This window comes from Pempheris klunzingeri, chromosome 3 (genome assembly GCF_042242105.1).
Source record: "Pempheris klunzingeri isolate RE-2024b chromosome 3, fPemKlu1.hap1, whole genome shotgun sequence".
NCBI lineage: Eukaryota > Metazoa > Chordata > Actinopteri > Acropomatiformes > Pempheridae > Pempheris > Pempheris klunzingeri.
The window spans coordinates 2,194,211-2,219,971 of NC_092014.1; the positions used below are offsets into that span (position 1 = coordinate 2,194,211).

The window sequence follows — 25,761 nt, forward strand, 5'->3', positions numbered from 1 at the left end:
GCTCTGCCCTCACCACTTGTTGTTCTTGTAGGCGTGCGGGTTGACGATGTCTCTGATGAAGCTGTAGTAATGGCCGCCGTCTGCCGTGCCCGTGTGCACCGTCACGCCGATGAGGTCGTACTCGTAGCTCTCGGTGACTTTCGACTCGCTCTCTTCCCGAAAACCTGCAGCGCATGGCCGACACCGCTCAGACACTCAACCACACTACACCCACCCCCACAAGTGCTCCTGTATTTGTCCTCTGTTTCATATTTCAGTGTGTTCGGCTTTTTCGTGACGGTTGGACGAACCCTCTTTGCGCTCTCCTTTGCCCATGAGGAAGTCCTCGGTGTAGGGCGTCATGTCGAGGCGCAGCGGGAAGGAGAAGTGGGTGTTGACCTTCTCCTTCATCATCGTCACCATGTTGAAGGTGTACCTCATGGTGTTGAAACTCAGGATGCGCGGCAGCTTTTTGAAACACGCCCTGTGGGAGCAGAGAGGGAGGGAGATTAAAGGGTTCGTCCGGCTGCAACATTTCTACGAGAGGCTTTTATTTCTTCCCCTCGTGTATTTCGATTTATTCCCACCTTTTCTCTGCGCGGACCTTCTTGCCGCACTGCGAGCACGTGTACATGTTGTCGCCCTCCAGAGTGTCCTTGATGGTCACCTCGTCCAGAGACTCCTGAAGAAAAAACAGCACAAACAAACAGTTAAGAACTATTTTTTAATGCGGGAAAAGGCTGAATATCTAACAGATATATTGGAGATGATGCCAGTGGGGGGGAGAAGTACTGTGATACTATATAATACTCCAGCACATCTGATCTAAACTATGAGAAGCACAAGTTCTCATTCTGCTGTAAATGTTCCCGTCAGTGTTGTTTATTCTATCTGATATTTCTGGTTTAATACCACGGCCGCATCGATGTGTTGCTGTAGACCAGGGGTGCACAATACGTCGTCCAGTATATATCTACTAAAGAAGGGATATTCTGGGATGGGGAACAGGACAGGAAGGGAGATTAGACTCCATTCAGAGCAGTTCCTCTGGTCACTGTGTGTAATATTCTAATATATTCTAATATATTCTAATATATTAGAATATATTGTGTGCATCAGTTTTTATGTGTAACACCAGGAGTTACAGTAGCTGCAGTTATGCAGTGTACACCAACACATCGTAAACTATATCAATAAATAGATGTTTAGCATTTTTAATGTAGGTAGATCATTTTGACCTGCTCATTTTAAAAGTAGCTCGCGAGCCGAAAAAGTGTGGACACGCCTGCTGTAGACGATTGAGCTCATTTTAACTCTTTCACTTCCTGCTAGGTAGTTTAATCTTCAGCAAAGCATCATGGGATATAGGACAGCTTCTTCGTCCTTCAGCTTATCGCAACTATTCACAATCAACACACGTGGAGATGTAATCTGTAACTAAAGCTGTGAGGCAGATGTGGTGGAGTAAAAACTACAATACCCACCTCAGATGTGGAGCAGAAGAAGTGTGTAGGTGCATAAAATGGAAATATTCAAGTAAAGAGCAGTGCTGTGTGCTCAGTAACGCTCAGACTCACATAGATGTTCTTCATATCCGCCACTTGACATCTGACTGTATAAAACTCCTCCGCCGTCTGACTGACGTGGTCGCAGTCCTGCAGGCCGGAAAACACAAAGTGTCCCTTGAATTAAACCACTACGACTACAAGTCCTACTTTACTGCCAGTTACATACAGCAAAACCTTAAAAACAAAGACGAAGCTCTATGAAGAATAAAGATGAAAGTGCACCAGTAAAAAGAATAATCAAAGCTTGTATTTAAACATAACGGAGACGATGTTTGGAGCTCCTCGGTTTCTCTTAATGTTTAACTGTGATATTTTCTCATTTCAGATCAAATCAAACTCACCAGAGAGACGACGTTGTTGGTGATGACGCCTCCAAACAGAGTCTTCACGGTGTTTTTCTGTCAGGACACATGAGGACATGTTTCATTCACACTTTCATCAACACTTGATGTAAAACCAGGATTCCTGCTGTCACACGTGTCACTTTCATTATTATCACCAACATCTGACAGACCTGCTGCTTCATGGAACGTTTCTTATACATCTTATTCACACGTGTCGTTATGGTTTAAACATTTAATGCTTTTAAATATTAAAGTTTGGGGATTTTAAAAAAAATAAAGAATTAAATATGAAGTTTGTTTTAGTCCTGAAAATGAAAAAAAAAAGTTTTCCAACTCCGTTTGCTAAATTCTCCGAGGTGTGTGTGTGTGTGTGTGTGTGTGTGTGTGTGTGTGTGTGTGTGTGTGTGTGTGTGTGTGTGTGTGTGTGTGTGTGTGTGTGTGTGTGTGTGTGTACCAGCTCCTGGGACATCTCCTCTATCTTGGTGATGAGGTCGGTGAAGAACTCCGTCATGTCTTTCTGCTCCCCGGTGTTCAGAGGCTGTTTGTCCATCGTGTAGGTTTTACAGAACGGCCGAGGGTTGTAGGCTTTCCTCTCACTCTCCTGAGAGGAGGAGGAGGAGGAAGAGCAGGAGGAGGAGGAGCAGGTGGAGGAGGAAGAGCAGGAGGAGGATCAGGAGGAGGATCAGGAGGAAGAGGAGGAGGAGCAGGTGGAGGATCAGGAGGAGGATCAGGAGGAGCAGGTGGAGGATCAGGAGGAGGATCAGGAGGAAGAGGAGGAGGAGCAGGTGGAGGATCAGGAGGAGGATCAGGAGGAGCAGGTGGAGGATCAGGAGGAAGATCAGGAGGAAGAGGAGGAGGAGCAGGTGGAGGAGGAAGAGCAGGAGGAGGATCAGGAGGAGGATCAAGAGGAGCAGGTGGAGGAGGAAGAGGAGGAGGAAGAGCAGGAGGAGGATCAGGAGGAAGATCAGGAGGAGCAGGTGGAGGATCAGGAGGAAGATCAGGAGGAAGAGGAGGAGGAGCAGGTGGAGGAGGAAGAGGAGGAGGAAGAGCAGGAGGAGGATCAGGAGGAAGAGCAGGAGGAGGAAGATCAGGAGGAAGAGCAGGAGGAGCAGGAAGAGGAGGATGAGGAGCAGGAGGAGGAGGATCAGGAGGAAGAGGAGGAGGAGGAGCAGGTGGAGGATCAGGATGAGGAGGAGGAGGAGGAAACATTGAGAAGGTGTACCAGCTGTGTGGTTGAACAGAACTCAGTCTAACTGTCACACAGCAAAGGTTTGTTTGTTTCTTAAAGCGACAGAGAAATGTTTTAACGGCCAAATCAGAATTGTGCTTTTGAGGTTCATAACTAATCTCATCTAATCTAATTCTTCCTCCTTAACCCAGTCTGACTGTATGTGGACTGACACAACCGTCATTTATCATCAGGAGACGTTAAAGAGTCGCCTACATCACTGGATCACATCACTGATCAGCACCAGGACAACGTGATGAACCTGAGGAGGCTACGAATGGAGCCACGAGTGTACGAGTCGGCGTCAGAGACGACAAGAAACGGCGCCGATTTGGCGACTGGATTTGAAGCGGACGACAGACGTCTAACCGTCAGTCCCACCTGTGGAAATATCCCACCTGCAGAGCTGTGTCACTGACTGTGGTGCTGCCACACTCGCTCTCGTCAGGTTTGACTCAGGAGTCACTTGCTCCACCTAGTGGTGGAATCTGGTATTACTTTTAACCAGCGTTTGGCTAAAGATCAAACTGGTTCTTCAGAAGAGCCCGACTCTACTCAGTCACTCTATTTTCATCTTCACGGAGCCTCCGTGGATCTGAAGCAGACTGTCACAACATTTTACGTACAAATCCAGATGTTAAAATGAGTCTGTGCTGTTTTCTGCTTTTAGCCAAGTGATTGTTGGAGAATGATTATTAGTACAGACGGACGTATAAATGTACAACTCACCATGAGATATGTGAACATCTTCTGCAGCTCCAGCAGTGTGGTCTTGTGTTTGATATCCTCAGCGTACTGCACACACACACACACACACACACACACACACACACACACACACACACACACACACACACACACACACACACACACACACACACACACACACACACACACACACACACACACACACACACACACACACACACACACACACACACACACACACACACAGGATGAGTACTGCTCTGAATCGTCCTGCTGCCCTCTGCCCTCACTTTGTCTTGCAGGTACTGACCTTGGCGGTGAAGACGGCCTGGCGGGCCTCGGGGATCATGTAGAGCTGCTGGATGGTGGAGGCCAGGTAACAGGTGGCTCCCAGGTTAGTCAGACCCACGAAGCGGCACTCGGCCCGGACGTCGTCATGGGGCCAGTAGTCCCACTTGTACGGAGCGTGAGAGGCTACGGGAAGAGAACAACCGGGAGGCTTTTAACGTCTGTGACGACTTTCCTCACCTCCACGGAGCCTTTTTAAACTGGCTGCTGTAGTTTTAACATTTGAGTGACTGGTTAGAAATAATTCTGTTTAAATTTCAGCCCAACACGTGGTGTTTTTTATATTTTCTGAAGACAAGAAGGTTCTAAAGTAAGATTTCTGAGCATTTATGCAACGGTGCACACTGAGCACACTATAAACCTCAGCTAACTATCTTGACACATTATTTACTCTCTGAAGATTTGCTTCCATGTTGCGGCAGCTTTCTAAATACTGAGGAAAAGCATGAATCTCTGTTTTGTAACCATCACTGGTTCAGATCTTGTGATTGGACGGGGGAGAGAGAGAGTCAACATGGCCGCCAGCCATTCACCAAAACACTTCAGGAAGTCCTATATGCAGCTGAAGGTAGATAAACACACTTTATAATAAGTGTCCAACAGTTACAGTGGTTCTTGATGAGTTATAAGAACAGGTGACGGCTCGCTGACTTGACGTACGGCACTACATACGCCGCTAGCTGATACATTATACGATAGGGGGCGCTAGAAGGCTGGTGGTCCTCGTGTTGAAGCACATTTCCTGTGTAGTTAATTTGCTGTATAAGATGTGTCAGTCTGTCCAGCGTTTGTCCCACCAGAGGGACGACGCCTCACAGAAGCAGACTGAAGTCACTGTAGCAGAGCTCAAATTGAGCCAGATCATCGTCCCAGAGGACTTCTGGCACAGAGTGTAGCCTGCAGAGGAGTTATCTTCTAAAACTCAAGTGGAAATTGGACCCACATTCATCAGACGGACAAAGGAATAATGATGTTGCTTAATGACTGGTGGAAGTGTTTAAAAGTGTTTAAAAGTCCGTTATTCTGCAGTATTTCTACGTGTAAGTCATATGATTCACCACATGGATGCAGTATTCCTCACCTTGCATGTGCTGTGACATGACCCAGTTGTGGAGCAGCCGGTAGTTCTCCACCGAGCCCTTCACCGTCTCCACCAGCAGGTCGTAGGCGGCGGCCCGGGCGGCGTGGGACTTGCATTTGGGCTGAGCTCGGTCGGCCAGGCTGGGCAGGAGGAAGAGGAGGTTGTGGACGTCCCTCAGGAACTCCTGACCCTCGCGGGAGAACTTGAAGGGCGGCTTGTGTTTGAGCACGCTGGTGGCGAGACGCAGGAGGCCCGTCAGCCCGTCGTCCTCGATCGTCCCGTCCTGCTGGTCCAGGATCTCGCGGCTGGCAGAGAAAGCAACACGGAGGTCAGGACGGCCTGGTGTTACACTTCCACACTCAACAACAAGACAGAAGTCTACTTGCAGCCTTTTATTTCAGCCACCATTTGTAACGGCAGAACGTGCAGGATTAGGACTGTGTGTCTGTATCTGCAGAGACTCTGCTGCTCTCCGCCTGGATTCTCTGATTTCATCATTATTTTGCTGAGCTCGGGACGTTTCTGTTTGGGCTTCTTTGGGCTGTGTGAGGTCGGGACTCTATGAAAGGAGAAAGAGCAGGTCGGCTGTCTGTGTAGCTTCAGTCACTCCTGAGCTCACTCGACCGTGAGGGAAGCACAGACAAAGATTCCTGGGACTTAAACTTCCAGGTTCTTTGGTGGAGACGCATCTTAAATCTAATAATAAGGGACACTGCATTTTTTTCCCTGTGTGAATTTTGTTTTCTGTATATTTAAACTTGCAAGGTTTTGTGTTATTTTGTACATTTTTCATTCAATTTATTATTTTTGCTGTTTTCCTTGATTTACATCAAGTGTTTTTTTGTTTCAATACAGTTGATAAAAAGGAATTTGAGTTTGTTTCATTGGTTTTCCTCCAGCTCCATAGCCGTACCTTAACCAGCCCTGTTCTTTAGTTGATGATGTATTTATGATTTAATTGTGTATATATATATATTTACATTTATAAGTAATATACACAGTTAATTTCATTTATAATATTTCATCATATGTGGTACACAACAGTTCAGCCAGATTATCTAAACCGCTTTATGTTGCAACTACTTAGTGACACAGCTGCGTTCCCAAATCAACTCGGTGGGCAATGTTATTATTCCAGACAGACACAACCTGTGATAACCTGTAAATCAATGAAATATAAAGCACCTTGAGTCTACTGTTTCATGAACGGTTTCTGGATCATTTAAAATAAAACCAGAATGTTCAGGACGATCAAACCTATCACACAAACCTGTCTCAAAATAAAATAAAAAATAAAAAAAACACGTACAAGGTCCCTCAGAAGTTTCCCCAAAAAGTGCATCATTGCACCAGATGACAACAGAGTGCGTCTAAACCTTCTGTACTCAGTGTGAGAGTGTCTGACCTCCGTATGCAGTCGGCGAGGTGTCGGGCGAGGGCGTCCAGGTCCAGCAGGGTGGTCTGCATCGAGCCGGCCAGCGACAGAGAGGGAGAGACCTTCTGTGAGTTCAAACAGACCGATACTAGCAACCGTTCAATAAAACACCACAGCGACACTGCCGACCGCTCAACAAACGGGATCTTTCAGCTGTCTACAGATCAATGCGATCATCGGTACTGTGGTACTGTGGTGTGCGGCTCCCACCTGGCTGGCGTCCTTCACGTGGATGTTGTCGATGAGTTTGCAGAGCAGCCAGAAGTATTCCTTACAGCCCGTCCTGAGCAGGGGCTCCTCCTCATAGTCCTCCACCTGAGAGTCACACACAGACACCTGTAAATACTCAACACCGGATCTAAAGTTATACTAATGAAATCAGCTTTGCAAATCTTTTATGAAGAGGAAATCGCACTGAACACATTTGTTTAACCTCAAGGTCAAATGTAAGATTCCCTGATTTTTACATGAAAGTTTAACAAAAGTTTAAAAAAATCATTCTAAACACACTTTCGATCATATATATCTATATCTATATCTCTCTATATCTATCTATCTATCTATCTATCTATCTATCTATCTCAGACTCTTTTGTGTTTCTGTCGTCTTTTCATCCTTGTAGTTGTCATTTTATACCCAAAGCTCCTGAAACTTATGCTTTCCTTTCCTTTCCTGGTCGGTTCAGACCCAACAAAAGAGCCCCCATACTTCATTTCATCCTCTTAATTCCATGACCGAGGAGCAAACTGAACATTGAAAACTGTGTATTTGCCCTTTTATTCAGTGTGTGTGTGTCCCAGTCTGTCCGGCATTGATCCCACCAGAGGGACAACATCTACGAGACAAACCGGTGTCACTGTAGCAGAGCTCAAATTGAGTCAGATCACTGCCCCCGAGGACTTCTGACACAGAGTGTAGCCTGCAGATCAGTTTCCTCTGTGTGTGTGTATGTGTGTGAGAAAAAGAAAGAGATGTATGTGTGTGTGTGTGTGTGTGTGTGTGTGTGTGTGTGTGTGTCGTACCCTCAGTGGTTTGAGGGCCTGAGCGTCAGGCAGGAACTTGAGCAGCGTGGAGGCGGCGAGCAGCAGAAAGGACCTGTTGATGGACTCTCCTCCCTCCAGGCCAGAGAGAGAGAGCTTGTAGAGGCCGTTACAGGCCTCGTGTCTCACAGCCGGCTGAAAACAACAACAACAACAACAACAACACGTGATACGACAAACTCAGTTCAGTTTGATTCTTAGCTCTGCACCACAGATGAAGTCTACCTGCTGCTAACGCTTTGTTGCAAGCGTGGAAGTTTCACTCTCAGTTCCTGTAACCTGAATTGTTTCTTGCCTGTGTTTTCAAGCTGTTTCATCACAGAACACAGAAGTCGCTGTCAGTCTTGTGACTTCAGAGTTTTAAAAGGTTAGTTTGGATTCAGTCTGTGACATTGGTCCTGTGTCCTGTTCTCTAAAATCCCTGTTTTAGTGAATGGAGTCTGGTGTGTGTGCTGTTTGTGGTTAAACCAAAAGGATCTTCCAGGTCTCTCTCTGTAGGGATCCTTTCCATGATGCTGTCACACACTTAGAATAACACTCTGAGCCTGTCAGTGGATCAAACAAGCTCTTTTAGTGGACCTACTGTGATCAGGTGCAGTTGTCCCAAAGGATTATACATTACAGCCGTTTCTGTATAACTACCAATCATTTCAAAATATGTGAAAACAGTGCCCAGATTTATATTCCTTTAGAGGAATATCTCAACATTTCCCTTATTTGCCTTCTTGTAATACCACTCTCTTATCTGTCACTTAGCTTAGCCAACCTCAAAGGGGGGAAACAGGCAGCCAGGCTATAACCAGCTCCTTAATGAACACGTTCCATCTTGTGTCTTTAACAGATCGATATTAGTATGGATTAAGCAACTAAAATACCACACGGCGTGACGTGTTAATTAGTGAACTTCAGCCGTATGTAGGTAGATTTAGTTCCTCAAATCCTCGGTTGCTTTCACTGTAAACGTGTGAGGGAGCTGTGGATGTTTGCACCGGCTCACCTCGGGCACCAGCAGGGTGAGTTTCTTCAGCCAGTCGTGAAGGTGGTCGCTGTCGGCCAGACTGGACTTGACTGTGGAGGAGCAGTGAGCCCAGCTCACCAGCAGCCACATGGAGTAGTGAGTCACTAGTGAGGAAGAAACATCACCGTCATGTCAACAGCCTCCACTTTCTTCATCACATCTGTTCTTTCTCTTTATTGTTTTAGAGGAGAGATGGTTTCTTTATTCCATTTCCCTTCTTTCCTTCAGACGTTCATCGCTGATGGTCATGTGGAAACACAAATCTTAATGGATATCATTTCAAATACGCTCTCACCTTCGTGACGAGACCTGTGGTCAGACTGAGCCTTAAGAACTCTGTTGGATGAAGAACACAACATGTAAATTATCTTTATTCCTTTAGCAAGTCAAACGTATAATTTCCTAGAAAAAAATAAATAATTTTAAACACTTTTTAGCATCTCTGTCGTCTACTTGACCTTTAATTATCATTCTGTAACCAAAGCTCCTTGAATTTGACACTTTACTGAGTTGTTGAGGTGAAATGGGTGCTGAAATTTCATGTTATATCAAATGAGGATGGAAAGTTTAGAAAAAAAAACATTGCTTTGGTGATTTTTTTTTTTTCAGATGCAGAAAATTCACTGATTTTCCACCATTGCCTCAATAATTCAGTGACTGTAACAGACTATTCTTTCTCCCAGGACCCCTGGACAACCTGGACTTCAATACCACAGGTATATTTTTGCGCTGCTGCGTTTGGTCACCTGTGTGCGAGGTTGTCGTAGGTGTAGGCCACGTTGATCAGGCGCTGGATGAGGTTGGTGCCCTGCACGAGGCTGAGAAACACCTGCAAAACAACACACTCGTCAGCTGATGCCAGAGCGTCCAAGATGATCGCCGCTGCCTCGACAGTCTGATGTTCCGCACCTCGGTCAGCCGTGGGATGTGCAGGCCTTTCCCGTGCTCTACGGTGGACTTGCGGGATTTTCCCGGCCACGCCCGCTTGCGTTGGCTGTCGGCGAGGCCCGACCAGGAGAAGACGTCGTGGTAGGCCAGGTCCAGGTCTGCGGGGTCCACCGCAAACTGGCAGATCAGCTTCAGCAGGCAGGCCAGGCAGTCCAGCAGCCACTGAGGAGGAGACACACACCAGAATGAAAACCATACAAGTAGCTGTGAGACGACACGCATCGCCGTCCACGACTCCAATAACTCTTTACGCTCCGATTATGAAAATATGTAAAGGAGCCAAAACCACCTCAAGTTCTAATTCTTTGCACTTTCCCTTAAAATTTTCACTGAGAGGAACTGAAGCTGCAGTCAAATCGCCTTTCATGCTCTTAACCAAGTGAAATGACACAAAGGATTTAAGCGGGCCAGTGTGTTCTTCACATAATCATGTGTGAGGGCAGTAGGATTCTGTGTCCTCATGAATTCTCCTTCACATCTTTCAAGAAGGAGCGTTTAGTCTCTCTCACCACAGTCCAGGACTCCTGGTCTTTGGGCTCCAGGATGCCTGAGTTGAAGATCTCCAGGAGCAGCTGCAGACCTCCAGAGGACACAAACTACAGGGAACAAAGAGAAAGAATAAATCAAACTATGACTGTTTGGAATTTTCTGTGTTTTTTTTTTTGCTTTTGTAAACATAAATACTCTAAAATGTTGTGGTTTTATTTCCATCTTTAAAGGATAACTCAGTTCTTTTTCAAATTAGCCCCATTTTACATATTTTGGCTTCGAAACGAGTGGTAGATACAAAAACGTATGGAATGTGCGCAGCAGATCGCCGCAGAAGGCAGCCGAGAACAGGCTGCAAACAAGCTCCAATGGCTGCAACATAATCCTTTGATCAGACAACTGCACCCAGTGTCCACTTAGAGTGGTTATATTAGTGACTGACAACATTACAGAAAGGGGCCCTACAGACACAGGCCTGTAAGATCCTTTTGGTGTAACCAGAAACAACTGTTCTACTATTCAAACCCACCAGACTCAGTTGGCAAAAACAGTCATTTTACTTCTCAGAGCACAGGAGTGGCTGGTCTGCTGCTGCCTCAATCAGGTCGTTTATTTGTGTTGTTATGTGCTCCCTGAATATTGTGTTGGATCAGAACTAAAGCTTTAAAACACAAAAGTCACACAATAACACAAACAAACTAAGCGATCGAAGCAGCAGCAGCCCAGCAACTAACCACAGAAAATTACTGTTTTTCTCAATGGAGTCTGGTGAACTTGAACTGAGCAATACGCTGGCTCCTCCAGGTCTCTCTCTGTAGGGATCCTGTTCATAATGCTGTCAGACACTTAGAATAACAAGCGGAGAAAACAAGCACTTTTAGTGGACACACAGGAGCACACTGCAGGCTAACAGCTGAGGCAACCTGCTGGACCTACCAGTTAACATTTAACAACCACTTAAATTTGAAAGACTGTGATTGTCAGAAAGCCAATAAAGAGGAAAAAGTTTCCCTAGATGTGTTGTACCTTGCAGCTCCAGGTGTTCTTGCTGTTTTCTATCTGATCCTCGCTGGAGTCATCAGAGTCTGGATACAGGTCGCTGTAGCTGCCCTGGAAACACACACGACATGTACAAACAAGTCTGAGAGAGCAGCCCAGTGCATTGTGGTTGTGTGTGTGAGACTGATCATATAGCCAGTATTTAATGCATCAATATTCAACTTGATAAAAGCTTTTAATATGAACTCTGTTGTTCAGGACATACGGATAAGTGCATTTTTATAAAATTTAAGTTGGTTTTAAACACATTTATTAGCAAAAATTAGCTTAAATAGGCCCTAATCTTGAAAAATGTTCACGTTTCTTGTCTTTTCTGCTTATTCTGCCTTCACATTGTACAAAAAAAAAAAACAAATGACATGAGCAGACATCACAAGCTGCATGTGTGTGGGGACATCTTCTTCAGAGTAAAACCTAGCGTGTGTTCTCACAGTGGACTCCCGGTGGATGCGTCGGTTGGGTTTGCCCAGAGCCTCGATGATCTCCAGAGCGTACAGCAGCTTGTGGGGACTTTTAATCCTCAGCAGCTCCTTCCAGCACAGACCCTCCCCATTCTACAAACACACACACACACACACACACACACATGCAACACTTTGAATTTGTGTCCACATGCTCCTCCTGTAGGTTTAGAAACTGATCTGTGCGCTGTGGTCTGGTGAGTGTGGCGACTGACCGTGTCGTCTGAGATGTTCTGGAAGGCCTGCAGCATCTTGGGACATGTAGGAAGCAGCATCAGCAGCTCCCAAACGCGACGAGACAGATTCTCTGCGTGGAGATGAAGCTCCTCACACCGCAAACTCTACACACACACACACACACACACAAAACATCCTTTTATCTTATCGCTCTACACGTCGAGTGTGACGTGTGAGGGGGAGCGAGAGTCACACCCACCTCAGGGTTTTCGGGCACCTTCTCGGTGTTGGGGCTGGGCGGTTTGAAGCAGGCCAGCATCTCCAGCAGGTCGAACAGCGTGGTGAGGTGCGGCTCCTGGAGCAGGAGCAGCATGGGGATGTGCTCCTTCTGGGGGGGAGGCAGGCAGGAGGCCGGCAGCTGGATGCCCTCCCCTTTCCTCTCCCTCCGCGGCGCTCCCAGAGACACAAACACCATCTGGGATCAAACAGACGGACACGACGCGGCGATGACTCATCTGTGTTTTAATACGACCTGCTGCCAGATAATTAGAAAGACTAACTAATAAATGCAGACATCAGTGGAATAATACTGAAATATGAAGGGATCGGTGTTGTAGTGGGACCCAGTGGTGTGATGTGGTTTATTGTAGTGGATTACCTCCCCGAGCTGTCAAGCCAGCAGGACAGAGACAGACAGAGAGATGAACTGAGCAGCTAGATTATTACACAGATGTTACTACGTTCTGTCATCATGGAGGGGAGAGAACACAAGTTACTGTTTCTACATTTCACTCTCATGGTGTTCTTTCTCTTTTTCGTGACACCCGCTTTGACCAGGGGGGGGGAGGAGGCAATGCCCTGGTGTTAGTGGAGTTGAAGAAGCTGTGCTCCGTCTTGTCTCTAGCTGTTTTTTTTTTTTTTTTTAAAGGTATTGAAGCACATAAAGAAACCGCTCAGTGACCTGCATGTCTTTGAAGCCCAGCTCGTGCAGAGTCTTCTCGTCGTAGTCTGTGGTCAGCTCGTGGCCAGAGGAGATCATCCTGACTGGTCCCATCAAACCACCTGCAGGAGACACGACAGCGCTTCGATCAGTCTAGAGAAGCGTTTGCACGTGAGCAGTAATGAGTAATCCCGTGGACGCCGACCTGGGAAGTCTCCCGGCTGCCGGCCGCTCTGGCCGAACTCCTGCAGCTGAGCCTGCTGGTTCATCTGCTCCTTCTGCAGGTTCTCGTACCAGTGGGTCACCTCGGCCCGCAGGTCCGCTACCTGGTCGCTGGGGTACATCTCGATCGTCATCTGCAACAGCACGGAGTAAAGCAACTACAAGCGCAACAGTCTTACTGTAAAAAGGAGCCATTTGTATGATCACACTAACTCACTGTTTCTAAAATCCAATGCTACATAATGCAATGATTTGGTATATTGAAAAATAATGCAAATAATGTTCAGGGGTAAATCTGAGTCACTCCTAGATACAAAAGGTTTTTTCCCCCAATACAGGAGAGCAAATATGATCTGAGAGATATTTGTTACAAGTGTGACTGATACTGATTTTATTTCTGGAGGGGAGCTCAAACACTTGATGACTGAATAAAGGAAACAAAAGGGGAAAACTACTAAAAATAAGCTGACAGTTAAAGATAGTACATTAAGTGTGAATTACTTAGAAAACAGGTTCATAATTAGGTTAATTTCTGAAGCTAGAAGGTTACTGCCCTCTAAGCTGGCCTGTCTAACTGTTAGGCTATCAGTCATTTGAAGGGTTACGTAGTCTCTCGAACGTAAGATGTGTCACCTTGTCAGGAAGTCCTGCAGGCTGACAGACGATCCTGAGCGGCAGAGACTGTTTGTCGCTCAGAGCCTTGAGGTGGCTGCTGATTCCCGTCCCCTCGATCTGCCACTGACGCAGGTGGTACGCAAACCTGCCCGGGACGGGAAGGAGAGAGGGATCCGCACGTTCAGCGACTTATCTTAACTCTGACTCGTTGGTTTTCTGGTGCGTGTTTGTTTGTTTGTGGTGCACGTACCTGCGTCGAAAGGCCTCCAGGTGCGTTTTGAGCATGAGCAGCCCCCTCTCGATGCTGGTCAGGCTGGAGTGGGCGTCCTTCTCCAGGTTGGCCGAAGCCATCAGCAGACTCTCCATGCACTTCCTGATGAACTCCTGCTCCTTCTCCAGGCCCGTCTTACCAGCTGGACATGTCGACACAGACACACACAGACGTGATGTGGGACATTTAAAAACCCCTTCCTTTTAATCATTTATCAGTTTTTCTGTCTGTCTTTGTACATTAAACCAGCGCCTGTCACTCCAGGAATGATATATTCTCTCAGGCACAGGACCCGTCTGTAGCTGAGGCTAAGAGCAACTCCAATTGTAACAGTTTAAAATTCAGTGAAATTCAATTTACATTAATTTTTTCAAATATGAAACCATGTTCAGAATCTAAAATGTAAAAAAAATAGTTCAGGAAATGTATACTGTGGAACTGCACTAAAAAAACACTAGAAGAATACTGGAAAAACCTGGAAATCTTTTTTTTGAATACGAGGTAATTTCCTTCGTATCTCTCTGAGGAAGCTGTTACTGCACTGAGCACACCGGAGCACTAAGGACTACTTGATCTCAAAGGACCATTATGGAAAACACACAGGACCCACGGAGCTTCACAGTGCCACTCAGATTCTTTTCATTTCCTGTTTACAGGACGTAAGCATCTCACCGTACCCATGATGTGTGTCTCACTTTGATCTGTCTGTGGGTTTAGTCAAAAAAACAATGAAAACAAAGTAAAAAGAAGAAGAACAATCCAAAGACACTGTATACTTTTCTTATACGTGTGCTTGAAATTGTTTGATTAATTTACACATTTCTTACAAAGCCACACTGTTGATGTGGCCTGCAGAGCACCGGTGGCCAGTTTACTCTAAGGTCAGTCTTTACCTTCTCCAATGTCAAGCGGCTTGTGCTTGGAATAGCTAATAAATCAGCATGAAGGTCCGTAAACCGTGTGAACGATGCAGGTACACTAACCGTTGATGTAGTAGGAGTTGATGTACTGGATGGCGGCGCGGCTGATGTCAGCAGACTGAGCTCTCAGAGCGATGCCCCACAGCTGGTCCATCCCACACAGCTGGAGACACACACACAAAGACGAGCCTGCAGTTTGATCTCAAGTGGGCCGGGCCAGTGAAATCACAGCATAGCAACCCATAAACAACGACAACTCCAACTTTTTCCTGTTGTTTGAGTGTAAAACATTACGAACAACCTGAAATTTGTCTTCTGTCATTTCTACACTTTGCAAAGTCGTCCCGCCGGCCGGACTGGACCCTCTGGCAGGCCGGTTTTTGGCCCGCGGGCTGCATGTTTGACTCACCCCGGCTGTAAGTTAACTATTTACCCCGATTTGACTACAGGCAGGATGAGGATTAGTAAGATGTCAGCATGGCTCTGCGGTCTCTGCGGTGAAGTCAAGTCCTAATCATATCTGTGTGTCATAGCAGTGTGTTTACCTCACAGCTGGAGGCGTTGTCCAGGGCGCTGGTGGCGAGGCGGGCCAGGTTACAGAGGTGCTGAAAGAGGTTGAGGCCCGTCATGCTGATCGTCTCAGGCTTCAGCTGAGGCATCTGGACACACACACACAGTTATATTAACACACACACACAGTTGCTGCAGTGATGCTCAGGGGTGTTTATTGTGGTTTAAACTCCAGTTTAAGAGCCATTTTCACTTCTCTCGTTGTCATCCGACAAGATCGTGGCTGCGTTTCCTGAGGTCGAACTGTGAAAGTGCGTGATGTGGGCTTTATAACTCGCTCGGCTCTAGTTGGCTTCACTGAACCAAACATCTATCCATGCTGGGAAACTCACCAAAATCAGTTTCTGAATGCGTATGAGCAGAGAAATGTCTCATTCATGCTGCAAAACCAAGCTTCTATTTAACTGTACCTTGTTTCATTCATCTCTAGAGGAGGTACATTATCAGATAGAGATAGTCCGACATTTATTCCAACGGCCTCAATCGATTCTCAGCGGATGTTTTCCACACAGAAATCTGGGTTTTTTTGGGGCACAGAGCGTTTATATCCAAACTAAAACACCAGTTTAGAGTCTCATCCTGGTTTTGATCTCTCCCCGTGTATATATATCACCATCTCAGCCAAGAGGTTCAGTACCAACAGAGAATACACAGAAACCTGGACCAGGTGTTTACACGCCACAGTATCCTGGTTTCTACAGGAGAACTCCATGTAGTCTTATGGATCCTGTTTACATGCTCAACACACACCAGTGATCCTCCACAAACACCTGACGACAGCCAGGACACTCATCCGAGTTCAAGGACGGTTTCTTTCATTCCCAAACATGTTTGTGTTTCCCCTCCGCGTCCGTACCTTCTCCAGGAACAGATGCTTGTAGGTCTCCATGCCCATGGCGTGCTGGTCCTTGCTGCGGACCTGATTGAGGAACCAGTGCAGCGCGTCGTCGTAGCACTCTGCGTCCTCCACCAGGCAGTGCCACAGGATGTCCACCTGCTCCAGGCTCAGCCCTGAGAGACACACACACACACACACACAGCAGCTCCATCAGGTGTGCAGACAGACTCCACCCGCTCTGTGCTTAATAAAACACTAAGCATCCCTCCAGCTTTAATCATCATAGCTACTGTAGTGAATCCCAACATTGGGTCCAGACCTCAAAAGGGGTCCCAAGATACATATAAAAGGAATTAATGACTAAAACAAAACTGCAACACAAAATTATTCATCTTAAGTGTGATTTCCTCGTGAAATACTAGATTATTTTTCCCCTTTCAGTTATATTTTTTAGCTCCAGTGCCTCAGAAAACATCCCAGACTGACAATAATCCATTCAGACTGATGTCTTTAGCTCCATCACCTCAGATAAGTCTGATACTGGGTCCGCGGTGTATTTCTCCATCTTTAGCCTGTAAAATTCCTTCAAACTAAATAACCTGGGATGGAAAAATCACTGCAGGTGAACAGACACAACCTGTGGGCTTCATTTTAAGGAGCCAACTGTGCTGCTATAAGAGTCTATAAAGTCTTATACGTTCTTTATATTACACTCAAAAGATAATTCAAGCAAAACTCTGGATTTAAAATGCAACAGGAACAACAGGACGTGAAAACAAAAAGGCTTGAAGACGAATCAAACAAAAACAAAAGTGGGTAATGTCCAGTCACACGGTCACTACCTTCCCTGATTTTACAACTTTGGAGGATTCATATCAGATTCCCAGACTGAGTTTTATAGCGACAGACAGTAATTACAGTTCTGACTCTTTACCGTCTTTACTTTGGGTTTCCTGCCGTCAGTGTCTGAGGAAATCTGTTGAGCTGAATTTATATAAAACTGGAATGATGATTGAACTGGGCCAAAACCTGGTAAAATGCTACCAGAGCTAGTCTGTATTTTCTCCTCATCGGTGTCAGGTCGCTCTCCCTCACACACAGACAGCACTGTTCTCACCAGGTCGCATACTGGAGGTCTGTTACAGCATTGTTCCCCAAAGACTCCCCGAAGAAACCAAACACTCCAGAGTTTATTTCCAAACCACTGTCAGAAATGCTTCTTCTCTTTGGGAAAATGCACCCAGTGTTGGAAATGCCAAGCAAAACAAAGCTTAAACCTCAAAGATCACTTAACATTTTTTAGCTGTCAGTGTGATTTTCCTGCTTCCTGAGCAGCAGGACACTTTTGTATTGTGTTTTGAGGACCACAAATAAATTGCTACTGACCTCAACTGTACTGGGATGGAGGCAAACACCCCAGTAACTCCATACAGCACAGGACAGGTGAGAAGGGCTGATTTTTTTTTGGTTTTATGATTTGGATGAACTAAACATTTTAGTGATTTAGAGAGTTGATATCAGCTATGATCTGGGAATCCACACAGGAAGCGAGATGAGAGCGTTTTGTCCTCCACCGTCTGCGGTTAGCAGCTCCAGGAGCCGGCTGGACCGACCTGCCCCCGCCAGGCTGACTGACAGCAGACATTTACTCAACAGGGAGAAATCAACAGTGTTTGTATGCTGCCTGTTGATTCATTGATTTTATTTCCCTGCTCACCCAGCGAGTGGGAGGAATCATTTGGTGAAACTCAGACACACAAACAGCTTTAACAGATTAAAACAGCTGTGAGTGAAACACACATCACAGAATCAGTGTGTATTGATTCATTAGATGAAACAGATGTGTATCTGCTCTGTGAGACATCAAAAACACTGTCAGCACATTTTTACACATCTTTAGCTTGGTGTTGTGAACCCTTTTGTTTTTTTTTTTTTTAAATCCAGATTAAGGTGCCGCTCTGCAGAATAAAAGAAGCCGAGTCTTACTGAAGTGGTCTGGAGATCCCAGTGTGGAGAAGACGCAGGTGAGGAACTGCAGCCGGACCTGGACCTCGGCACTGTGGCTGTACCTGCAACAACACACCACATATGGAGACATGTCACAACTAATATGGACAATTTCTAAAAAAGAGAAAACATACACTTACAGTTAAAACGGTGTCATGCAGATAAATGTGTGTGCTGCTTGCATCGGCGTCTTACTGTTCCAGCATGTGGAACCAAACCATGAACTGGCTGTTTGTGCTGGAAATCCTGTGTTTACTGCTAAAATTATTCCCATGTTTACTTTGATTTCTATATAAAACTACTCTGTGATCTGTGTGCAGGCCAGTTTGACCTTCAGTGAGGATCCTCTTGTCTTGGTTTCCCGTCATCTTTGATCCCCATTTGTGGCTCTGTCGAGCCCTTTGTGTGGAACGAGAACTGTGTGCGACAGACTTACAGTGCAAACTTGTGCCGGTGTTCCCGGACTTCCTGGATGTAGTGCTGCAGGTTGTCGAAGAACAGCTTCATCATGTGCAGCTCCTTCTCGGCCCACCTGACAGAGCAGACAAACACATCAGGACCACACGAGTGAGACAAGGCAGTTAACCCCGGGCCCGAGTTTTACATATTTCGGGTTAGAAATGACCCAAAGGTACAAAACTCGGTCCAGTAGATCATCTCAGCCGTGTTTGTTTGATCCACTGACAGGCTCAGAGTGTTATTCTAAGTGTCTGGCAGCATCATGGAAAGGATCCCTACAGAGAGAGACCTGGAAGATCCTTTTGGTTTAACCACAAACAGCACACACACCAGACTCCATTCACTAAAACAGTGATTTTACTTCTCAGAACACAGGTGTTACAGGTGTTCCGCTGCCTCGATCAGTTTGTTTGTTTGTGTTATTATATGTTACACAAATGATGTGCAAATCCTAACTAACTCTATAAAAACACCAAAGTCACATAATAACACAAACAAACTAACCGATTGAGACAGAGGTAGACCAGCATCTTCCATGTAAAATCTGTGTTTTTTTTAATGTAGTCTGGTGGCTGTGAACCAAGCAATATAACAACCATATCGGTTACAATCTGAGCATGTTAATGGCAAAAACAAGCATTCTTAGTGGACGTACTTCGATCTGGCACAAGTGCGCTGAAGGATGAGGCTCATACAACCCCCCCCTGTTCTCAGCTGCTGGTGGAGGTGATCTACTGGACCAGTTCAAAAGGTTTTATACCTACCGGTCACCCAATACCAGAATTATCTTCTCTGATAAAAGTTTGGCACGTATGCAGGAAAAAGTTTGAGTGGGAATATAGTTATTTATGGAAGCTAGGAAATGTTACTTACATGGTGATCCAGTGAGTGTCGTAGCTGGAGCCAAACTGCTGAAAAGTGCCAAAAAGTTTGGGCAGAAGACGCAAGGAAACCACAACAGACCTGAGGGTGGATGAGAAGATGAGGGTCAGCAACAAGGAGAAAGAAAAGAAGGAACTCAAACGAAAGTCTAAAGCCGGAAACTCTTACCTGTGGTGGGCCAAGTTGTCAAGGCAACCCTCGATGAAGCGCATTCGGATCTGTCTGTCGGTGAACCAGCAGACGAGCGAACACAGCAGCTTCTCTGCTTCGTTAATCAGGCCCTCAGACAGATGAATCTGTAAAGCACACGGACAAACTAAACATTAGACCACATACGTTTTAAGGGGCCTAAAACTGGAGGTTGGAGCATTTCTGGCTTTGAGCTGTTCATTTGTGCCAATCAGCCCCACAAGAAAACTAATAATTTACTTTGTTTTCCATTTGAATTAACTAGAGAGGACGTGTGAAAAGGCCAGTTAGTGACAGAGCTCAGCGCACTGAGCTGCAACACTGGAGGAACAAAGATGTGAAGTACAAATGTCACTTTTTCAGTCACATTGTGCGATGTATTGAGACTTCACTGATACTAAAGCTCCATCTGGAAACATCTAAACACACAGATGTGTCTACGAAGGGGTGTGAGAGCTGTGTTTGAGGTCGTACCGCGTCCTCGTCCTGCACCAGGTCCCACAGCAGCGTGTTGCCCTTCTTACAAACGTTGTCCAGGTTGATGTCAGTGACGGCGTGGCTGCTGGAGTACTGGTGCTTGTGTATGGCCGGACCTGCGGAGATCAGAGCGTTCACACACCTCGTTTAGTCCAACAGAGCAAAGGAATCAGATCATTCCAAGCTCTTCGAGGCCTCGAGCGTGGCTCACCTTGCACCAGGTGCTCGTGGTAGATGGAGGCCAGGTTGGGGAGGTGCTGCTGGAGGTGGGAGCTGAGCTCAGCGTGGGAGTTGATCTGGACCAGCTCCTCCTCGCAGCCCGACTCCTCGCCGTCAAAGTCGGCCATGTTCTTCTCCGACTTGGCGCTGACCTGAGAGCTGCTGCAGCTCACGTCGTCGGCGCTCAACATGTCCTCCACCATGGGACTGAGGGGGGGTAATAAGAGGAGGAAGAGAAGCAGGTTGTTTAGATATAAATGTAAGTTCATTTTGAAAACCTGTGGCTAAAACAAACTTCCTGTGGATGTTCATGGTTCCCACAGGTTAAACCGTCACCATTGCGCGCTGCCATGAGGACAAAATTCTCAAGTACAGAAAAACGCCACAGGCTGAAGAGCAGGAAATCAACAACAAAGAGCATTCGTGCTCCCCTGAGGAAAAATCGCTGTTCATTTCATCGGCTTTCGTCTACAAGCCACACCGTTTATTTACCTCAGCTGCAGAGTACCAGGCCTTTATTTGAAGCAGACTCTTGTTTCACTTTTAATTAAGACCTGTTTTTTCTTTGAGGAACCACAGTATTCAAGCTCCCAGAGGATGTTTTAATTTCAATAATCCCACGATGACCGATTGAGTGAAGACGCCAAACCCCGTGGCAGCGCTGCCTCGAGCTTTGCTCTGACTTGACAGCTGAAGCTCGGTGTTCTTGTTTGTAGGTGACCTTTAAATACGCATCCAATTAACATGAGAGCAGCACGTGAGGAAGCTACAGGACAACTGGTTTTGTTCCTGACACCTTCTCTGCACTTCACCCAGGTATTCTGCACCTCACGTTCCCATGACAACAGCTCATCCAATTGATGATATTCAGCGACGCTAATGGTGAAACTCTGAACATGGTAACAGCCTCTAGTCCCCTAATGGGGGCGAGGCTCTGGGTTTTCTGTCCACGTGAGATAAGGAAGCGAACAGAAGCTGCAGAACGGCGTCCTTACCCTTCGTGATGGTGGTGGTGATGATGGTGATGGTGGTGGTGCTGGGGGCCGATGAAGCGCCGGCAGTTAAAGAGCTCACTTCCGATGGCGTCTCCCAGGAAGTCCCCGGGTCGCGGCAGGCACTGAGGCTCCTGGGGCCCCTGGACCATCTGCGAGGGGCCGATGTCTGGCGGCTGCTGCTGGGGCTCCGCCCCCTCTGGCCGAGCAGAGGACGACGCAGAACAGGCGTCCAACATCCTCATCCGGCCCTCCAGCGATGTTGACGCTGTAACCATGACAGCAGAAGTCTCTGGGTTAAAGGGGAGAACTTTGGGCTTTGCTCCGCCCCCTGACCCGCTGGGCCCCGCCCCCTGGGTCGGGCCCTCGCCGAGCGCCTCCCCCGCCTTCCTCTTCCTCGACTCCGTCTGCTCCCTGGCCTCCTTCTGCTGCCCGCCTTCAGCGGCCGACCGGTTCCCCTCGTCTTCGTCCTCTTCATCGTCGTCGTCGTCGTCCTCGTCGTCTTCCTCTTCATCGTCCTCCTCCTCCTCCTCCTCCTTTAAGGCCTCGCTGTCCGCCATGTCGTCAGAGTGCATCTCGCTGCCGGGGCTGCCGGCCGATTGGCTGGCTCTGCTGGAGGCGGCTTCGTTGCTGGAGGCCTCGCTGCGGCCGCTGCTGCTGCCCGGCCCGCTGCTGCCTTCCTCCACGCTGTTGGCCGTCTCATCGGAGCTGCCCTGCATCGACTCCTGAGGAAACAACAGAGACCCAATGAGCGACTCCATTACCTGAACTCCTCACTGGTGTCTTCTGTCTAGTCTGTCTGCAGCTTTACGAGACTGAAACTACCACAACAGAAACCATCCGTGGGAGCAGCAGTCATTAAATGCTGCAGGTGGGTGCAGGGGGCGTTGTCAGCTTGTTGTTAGCCGTATAGTCAACCCTCTGCTGACGTAGCGTCAAGTTAGCTCCCCAGCTAATGTAAATCTGCCTCCTTTTACATAAAATCGCCACTTATCTGATGACACGTGAATGTTGGCGAGGTTAAAATATCTGAGGGACAAGTACAGGAAAGGGAGAAAGGCTGAGAAGGAGAGGAAGAGCGGAGCGGCGATTTAAAATCACAAACATAATTAAGCTCATCCATACAAAGCATCCTGCAGTCGGTGCTGTAGTCAAACAAATAGATAAAAATAAAGCAAGGCAAAAGAAATAATGATATAAAGTTTACAAGTTTTAAACTCAAGACTAAATGTTTCTTATGACTGCGATCAAAAGGAAATATTCACGTGTATCATTGTCGCCACCACAGTTAAAGTTTATGTTCTTTGTCTTTGGACAACTGGATTTATTTTTTCTTTTGCTTTATTTCTTTAGTTTTTACTCCGTCCAGTTCAGCTGTTATTCTGAACTCACCAGATTTTAAAGGCCACTTATTTTGCTATATTTTGTAACATGTCACAGGGAAACATTCAGATCTGCAGCATCACAACACAGTGTGTGTGTGTGTGTGTGTGTGTGTGTGTGTGTGTACCTCAGTGTCAGACAGCCTCTGCTGGCTCCTCTTGCCGCCCGTCATCATCTGGTCGTCCATCTCCATGTCGCTGCCTCCGCTGTGCTGAGTGTCGCTGTTGTCGCTGCTGTCCGGACTGGCGGCTGGTGAACCTGAGACCGAGACGGGAAGAAGACAGGCTGAGAACCGGGAAGTCAAACCTGCCACACGAGCGATTCACAGCAGACACCAGCAGCAGTGGCAGTCACTCCTCTAAACAATGCCGACATCTCACACCAGATCAAAGTGAACATGAACAGCTGGTGGGACGAACAGAGTGACAGAAAACGCTGGTTGCTGGGACGATATGTGATGCACACGTGTGAAAGGGCAACACAGGTCAGGCTGGTTGTTGCTGAGACATTCTGAGTGTCGCGCTTTCATTTCGCTGCAACAACCTTAATTTGCTGGAGCCGAACATAAATCCAGACTGACCTTTCTTGTTGCCCATGGGGATGTTGGTGTTGAGCAGGGAGGCGAAGGAGCTCTGTTTGGAGAGCTGGGCCTTGGCTGCCAGGGCGTTGTTCCACAGAGCCTTGATCAGCATGGAGGCCAGATACAGCGTCTGCTCAGGGAGGGAGGGGAGGGAGGGAGGGAGGGAGGGAGGGAAGGAAGGAGAGAAGGAGGGAGGGAGGGAGGCTCATGAGCGAGAAACCATCACCTTAAAATACAAACAAGAACAAACTGTTCTTGGTTTTAGAGCTGTTTCTGAGGTGTGTGTGTGTGTGTGTGTGTGTGTGTGTGTGTGTGTGTGTGTGTGTGTGTGTGTGTGTGTACCTGCTCGGTGTGGGCGCTGGGGTGCAGGCCTGACACCAGGTTGAGGACGTGGCGGAGAGGCACTGGGTCCAGGTTTTTGATGAGCGACGGGAAAAGGTCATGGATGTAACGACTACAGTGTTTCAGCTGAAACGCCAAAGAGAAAGAAAAAAAATCATTTCATCTTATGAGCTCCTCTCTGAACGGTACAGAGATGTTACATATAATCTAATCTAATCTAATCTTAAACACAAGAACGACATGTAATCACATCATTCTGATTAATTTGGTTTTATATGTCTATGTTTTTATTATTCTACAATAAATCAACAAATCTTCCTCTATCGTCTGATAAAAACATAAAAAGACGTACAAAAAAAAAGCCCAGGTATTTCCATTGAGAAGTAAAGTGTTAATATTTAGTGGACATAATACCAATAATCTATATTTAACTGTTAAAAAGGTAAAGAACTATAATTCCAGCCGACTCGTTGCCCTGAGGGCGCCGGTGCAGTGATAAATACCACGGGCTCCCTCGTGCTGCTCCACAGAGGAACAAACAGGTTAATGGAGTGGAATAAAATGTACAGTCAGGTGTAAATCTGTCCTCTTTTACCTGAGCTGCAGCCCAAATACAGTCCACATGCTGCGTGCTGAGTCGGCCCTCTGCGGCCAAGAAGTTCAGGATCACTTGGCACTGTTTAATGATCTGGAAAACACACACACACACACACAGAAGATCAGCTGTGCTTGGAGAAAATTAATTGACCTCCAGTCTCCAGTGTTTCTCCGTTTAAAAGAACAAACTGGAGGAGTTATGTTCAGAAAGAACAGAAATCCTTGTGGCCAGTGTGCGTTGCCTTTTAACACCATCTAACGAACAACATGTGGAGGATTTAGTCAGTGATGCAACATGTTTGTTCACATTTGCTGTCAGTTCACATGACTGGATCAAAAGGTCTCACCTCAATGTGCAAATTTGGTCCGAATATGTGCTCGACTACGTTGTTGTGGATCAGCCAGTCAGCTAGTTCCTTTGCTATGGACCTGGACGGAAGCAGATAACATGGAAACAATTACATTAAATAGAAAAGACAGTAATTACTGTGCAGGAAGGGAAGGAAGCCTAAAAGGTCCAAGAGAAGAAAGGAGGACAAGAACAAACCTAGAATAAAGTAGATTTGCACAACCAACAGAAGCAAGACATGTTTTTCTAAATGAAAAAAACTCCAGTGTCATATTCAGCTAATTCCATAACCTCCAAAGTTTATCTAAAAAATGTTTTCTTGATGTACGGCAAAGAGATAAATGGAAATAATCTTTCGTCTAGTATGAGTGAAAGTCTGATGATAAAATAAAAACTGTGAAAGGTGACGGTGGAATCACTCAAAAACAAAAAACGTGAGATGCTCAGCTCAACGTATAGAGCAGAAAACCTCCCTATCATGAGGGATGTGTGAGCTGTACGTCTGCACCTTAAGGACAGGAAACAGGAACGAGCCTTTTCCTTCGTTGGTTATTTAATCACACTTCATATTCATTCACAGAAATCGTGTCTGCTGGCCTGAAAATAAAACACTGATGGCTCTGAAGACTGTTGCACGGTCCCTTTTGTGGGCATCAATGAAATTCTATCATCAATTAATTACAGCAGACCTAATTACTTCACTAAATGGACGTATTGGCACCTCCGTGGACGCCTTTGTGCGCGGGCCATCTGATCCCTTTAAACCGACTTACGTTTCTGTGTCCGACACCAGTGACTCGTTGTTGCAGACGTCATTGAAGGTGTGCAGCTGGTTCTGAGGGAACACACACACACACACACACACACACACACACACACACCACGATGAGTGAAGATAACAGTACATCACACGTCTTCGTATGAGGTTATTTCCCCTCAGTGCCATCACAAAACCTCCAAATTAAAAGAAAGCTGTTTGCAGACAAACTGGCTCTTGGCTGCAATTCCTAATGAGTGTTTCCTGGG

General features: G+C 46.5%; 1 protein-coding gene across 1 annotated transcript in view; it reads right to left on the reverse strand.

Annotated features, from left to right (window-relative positions):
• Positions 1-25,761, reverse strand: part of usp34 (ubiquitin specific peptidase 34) — a 65,816-nt gene that overhangs the window by 17,728 nt on the left and 22,327 nt on the right. Inside the window, exons 8-48 of the mRNA XM_070854762.1 lie at positions 25,509-25,570; positions 24,734-24,815; positions 24,385-24,477; positions 23,790-23,915; positions 23,448-23,577; positions 22,995-23,125; positions 21,488-22,209; positions 20,485-20,699; positions 20,271-20,389; positions 19,776-19,903; positions 19,599-19,688; positions 18,703-18,798; positions 18,246-18,328; positions 16,278-16,432; positions 15,397-15,510; positions 14,915-15,014; positions 13,911-14,073; positions 13,679-13,805; positions 13,029-13,179; positions 12,845-12,945; positions 12,143-12,358; positions 11,922-12,047; positions 11,677-11,799; positions 11,213-11,296; positions 10,207-10,293; positions 9,659-9,859; positions 9,496-9,578; positions 9,045-9,085; positions 8,729-8,853; positions 7,714-7,866; positions 6,902-7,006; positions 6,662-6,756; positions 5,257-5,561; positions 4,138-4,301; positions 3,849-3,914; positions 2,346-2,492; positions 1,889-1,945; positions 1,557-1,634; positions 567-661; positions 291-463; positions 14-164 (exon numbers count right to left, since the gene is read on the reverse strand). Of these exons, the coding sequence (XP_070710863.1) occupies positions 14-164; positions 291-463; positions 567-661; positions 1,557-1,634; positions 1,889-1,945; positions 2,346-2,492; positions 3,849-3,914; positions 4,138-4,301; positions 5,257-5,561; positions 6,662-6,756; positions 6,902-7,006; positions 7,714-7,866; positions 8,729-8,853; positions 9,045-9,085; positions 9,496-9,578; positions 9,659-9,859; positions 10,207-10,293; positions 11,213-11,296; positions 11,677-11,799; positions 11,922-12,047; positions 12,143-12,358; positions 12,845-12,945; positions 13,029-13,179; positions 13,679-13,805; positions 13,911-14,073; positions 14,915-15,014; positions 15,397-15,510; positions 16,278-16,432; positions 18,246-18,328; positions 18,703-18,798; positions 19,599-19,688; positions 19,776-19,903; positions 20,271-20,389; positions 20,485-20,699; positions 21,488-22,209; positions 22,995-23,125; positions 23,448-23,577; positions 23,790-23,915; positions 24,385-24,477; positions 24,734-24,815; positions 25,509-25,570 (5,663 nt within the window). The remainder of the gene's footprint in view (positions 1-13; positions 165-290; positions 464-566; positions 662-1,556; positions 1,635-1,888; positions 1,946-2,345; positions 2,493-3,848; positions 3,915-4,137; positions 4,302-5,256; positions 5,562-6,661; positions 6,757-6,901; positions 7,007-7,713; positions 7,867-8,728; positions 8,854-9,044; positions 9,086-9,495; positions 9,579-9,658; positions 9,860-10,206; positions 10,294-11,212; positions 11,297-11,676; positions 11,800-11,921; positions 12,048-12,142; positions 12,359-12,844; positions 12,946-13,028; positions 13,180-13,678; positions 13,806-13,910; positions 14,074-14,914; positions 15,015-15,396; positions 15,511-16,277; positions 16,433-18,245; positions 18,329-18,702; positions 18,799-19,598; positions 19,689-19,775; positions 19,904-20,270; positions 20,390-20,484; positions 20,700-21,487; positions 22,210-22,994; positions 23,126-23,447; positions 23,578-23,789; positions 23,916-24,384; positions 24,478-24,733; positions 24,816-25,508; positions 25,571-25,761) is intronic.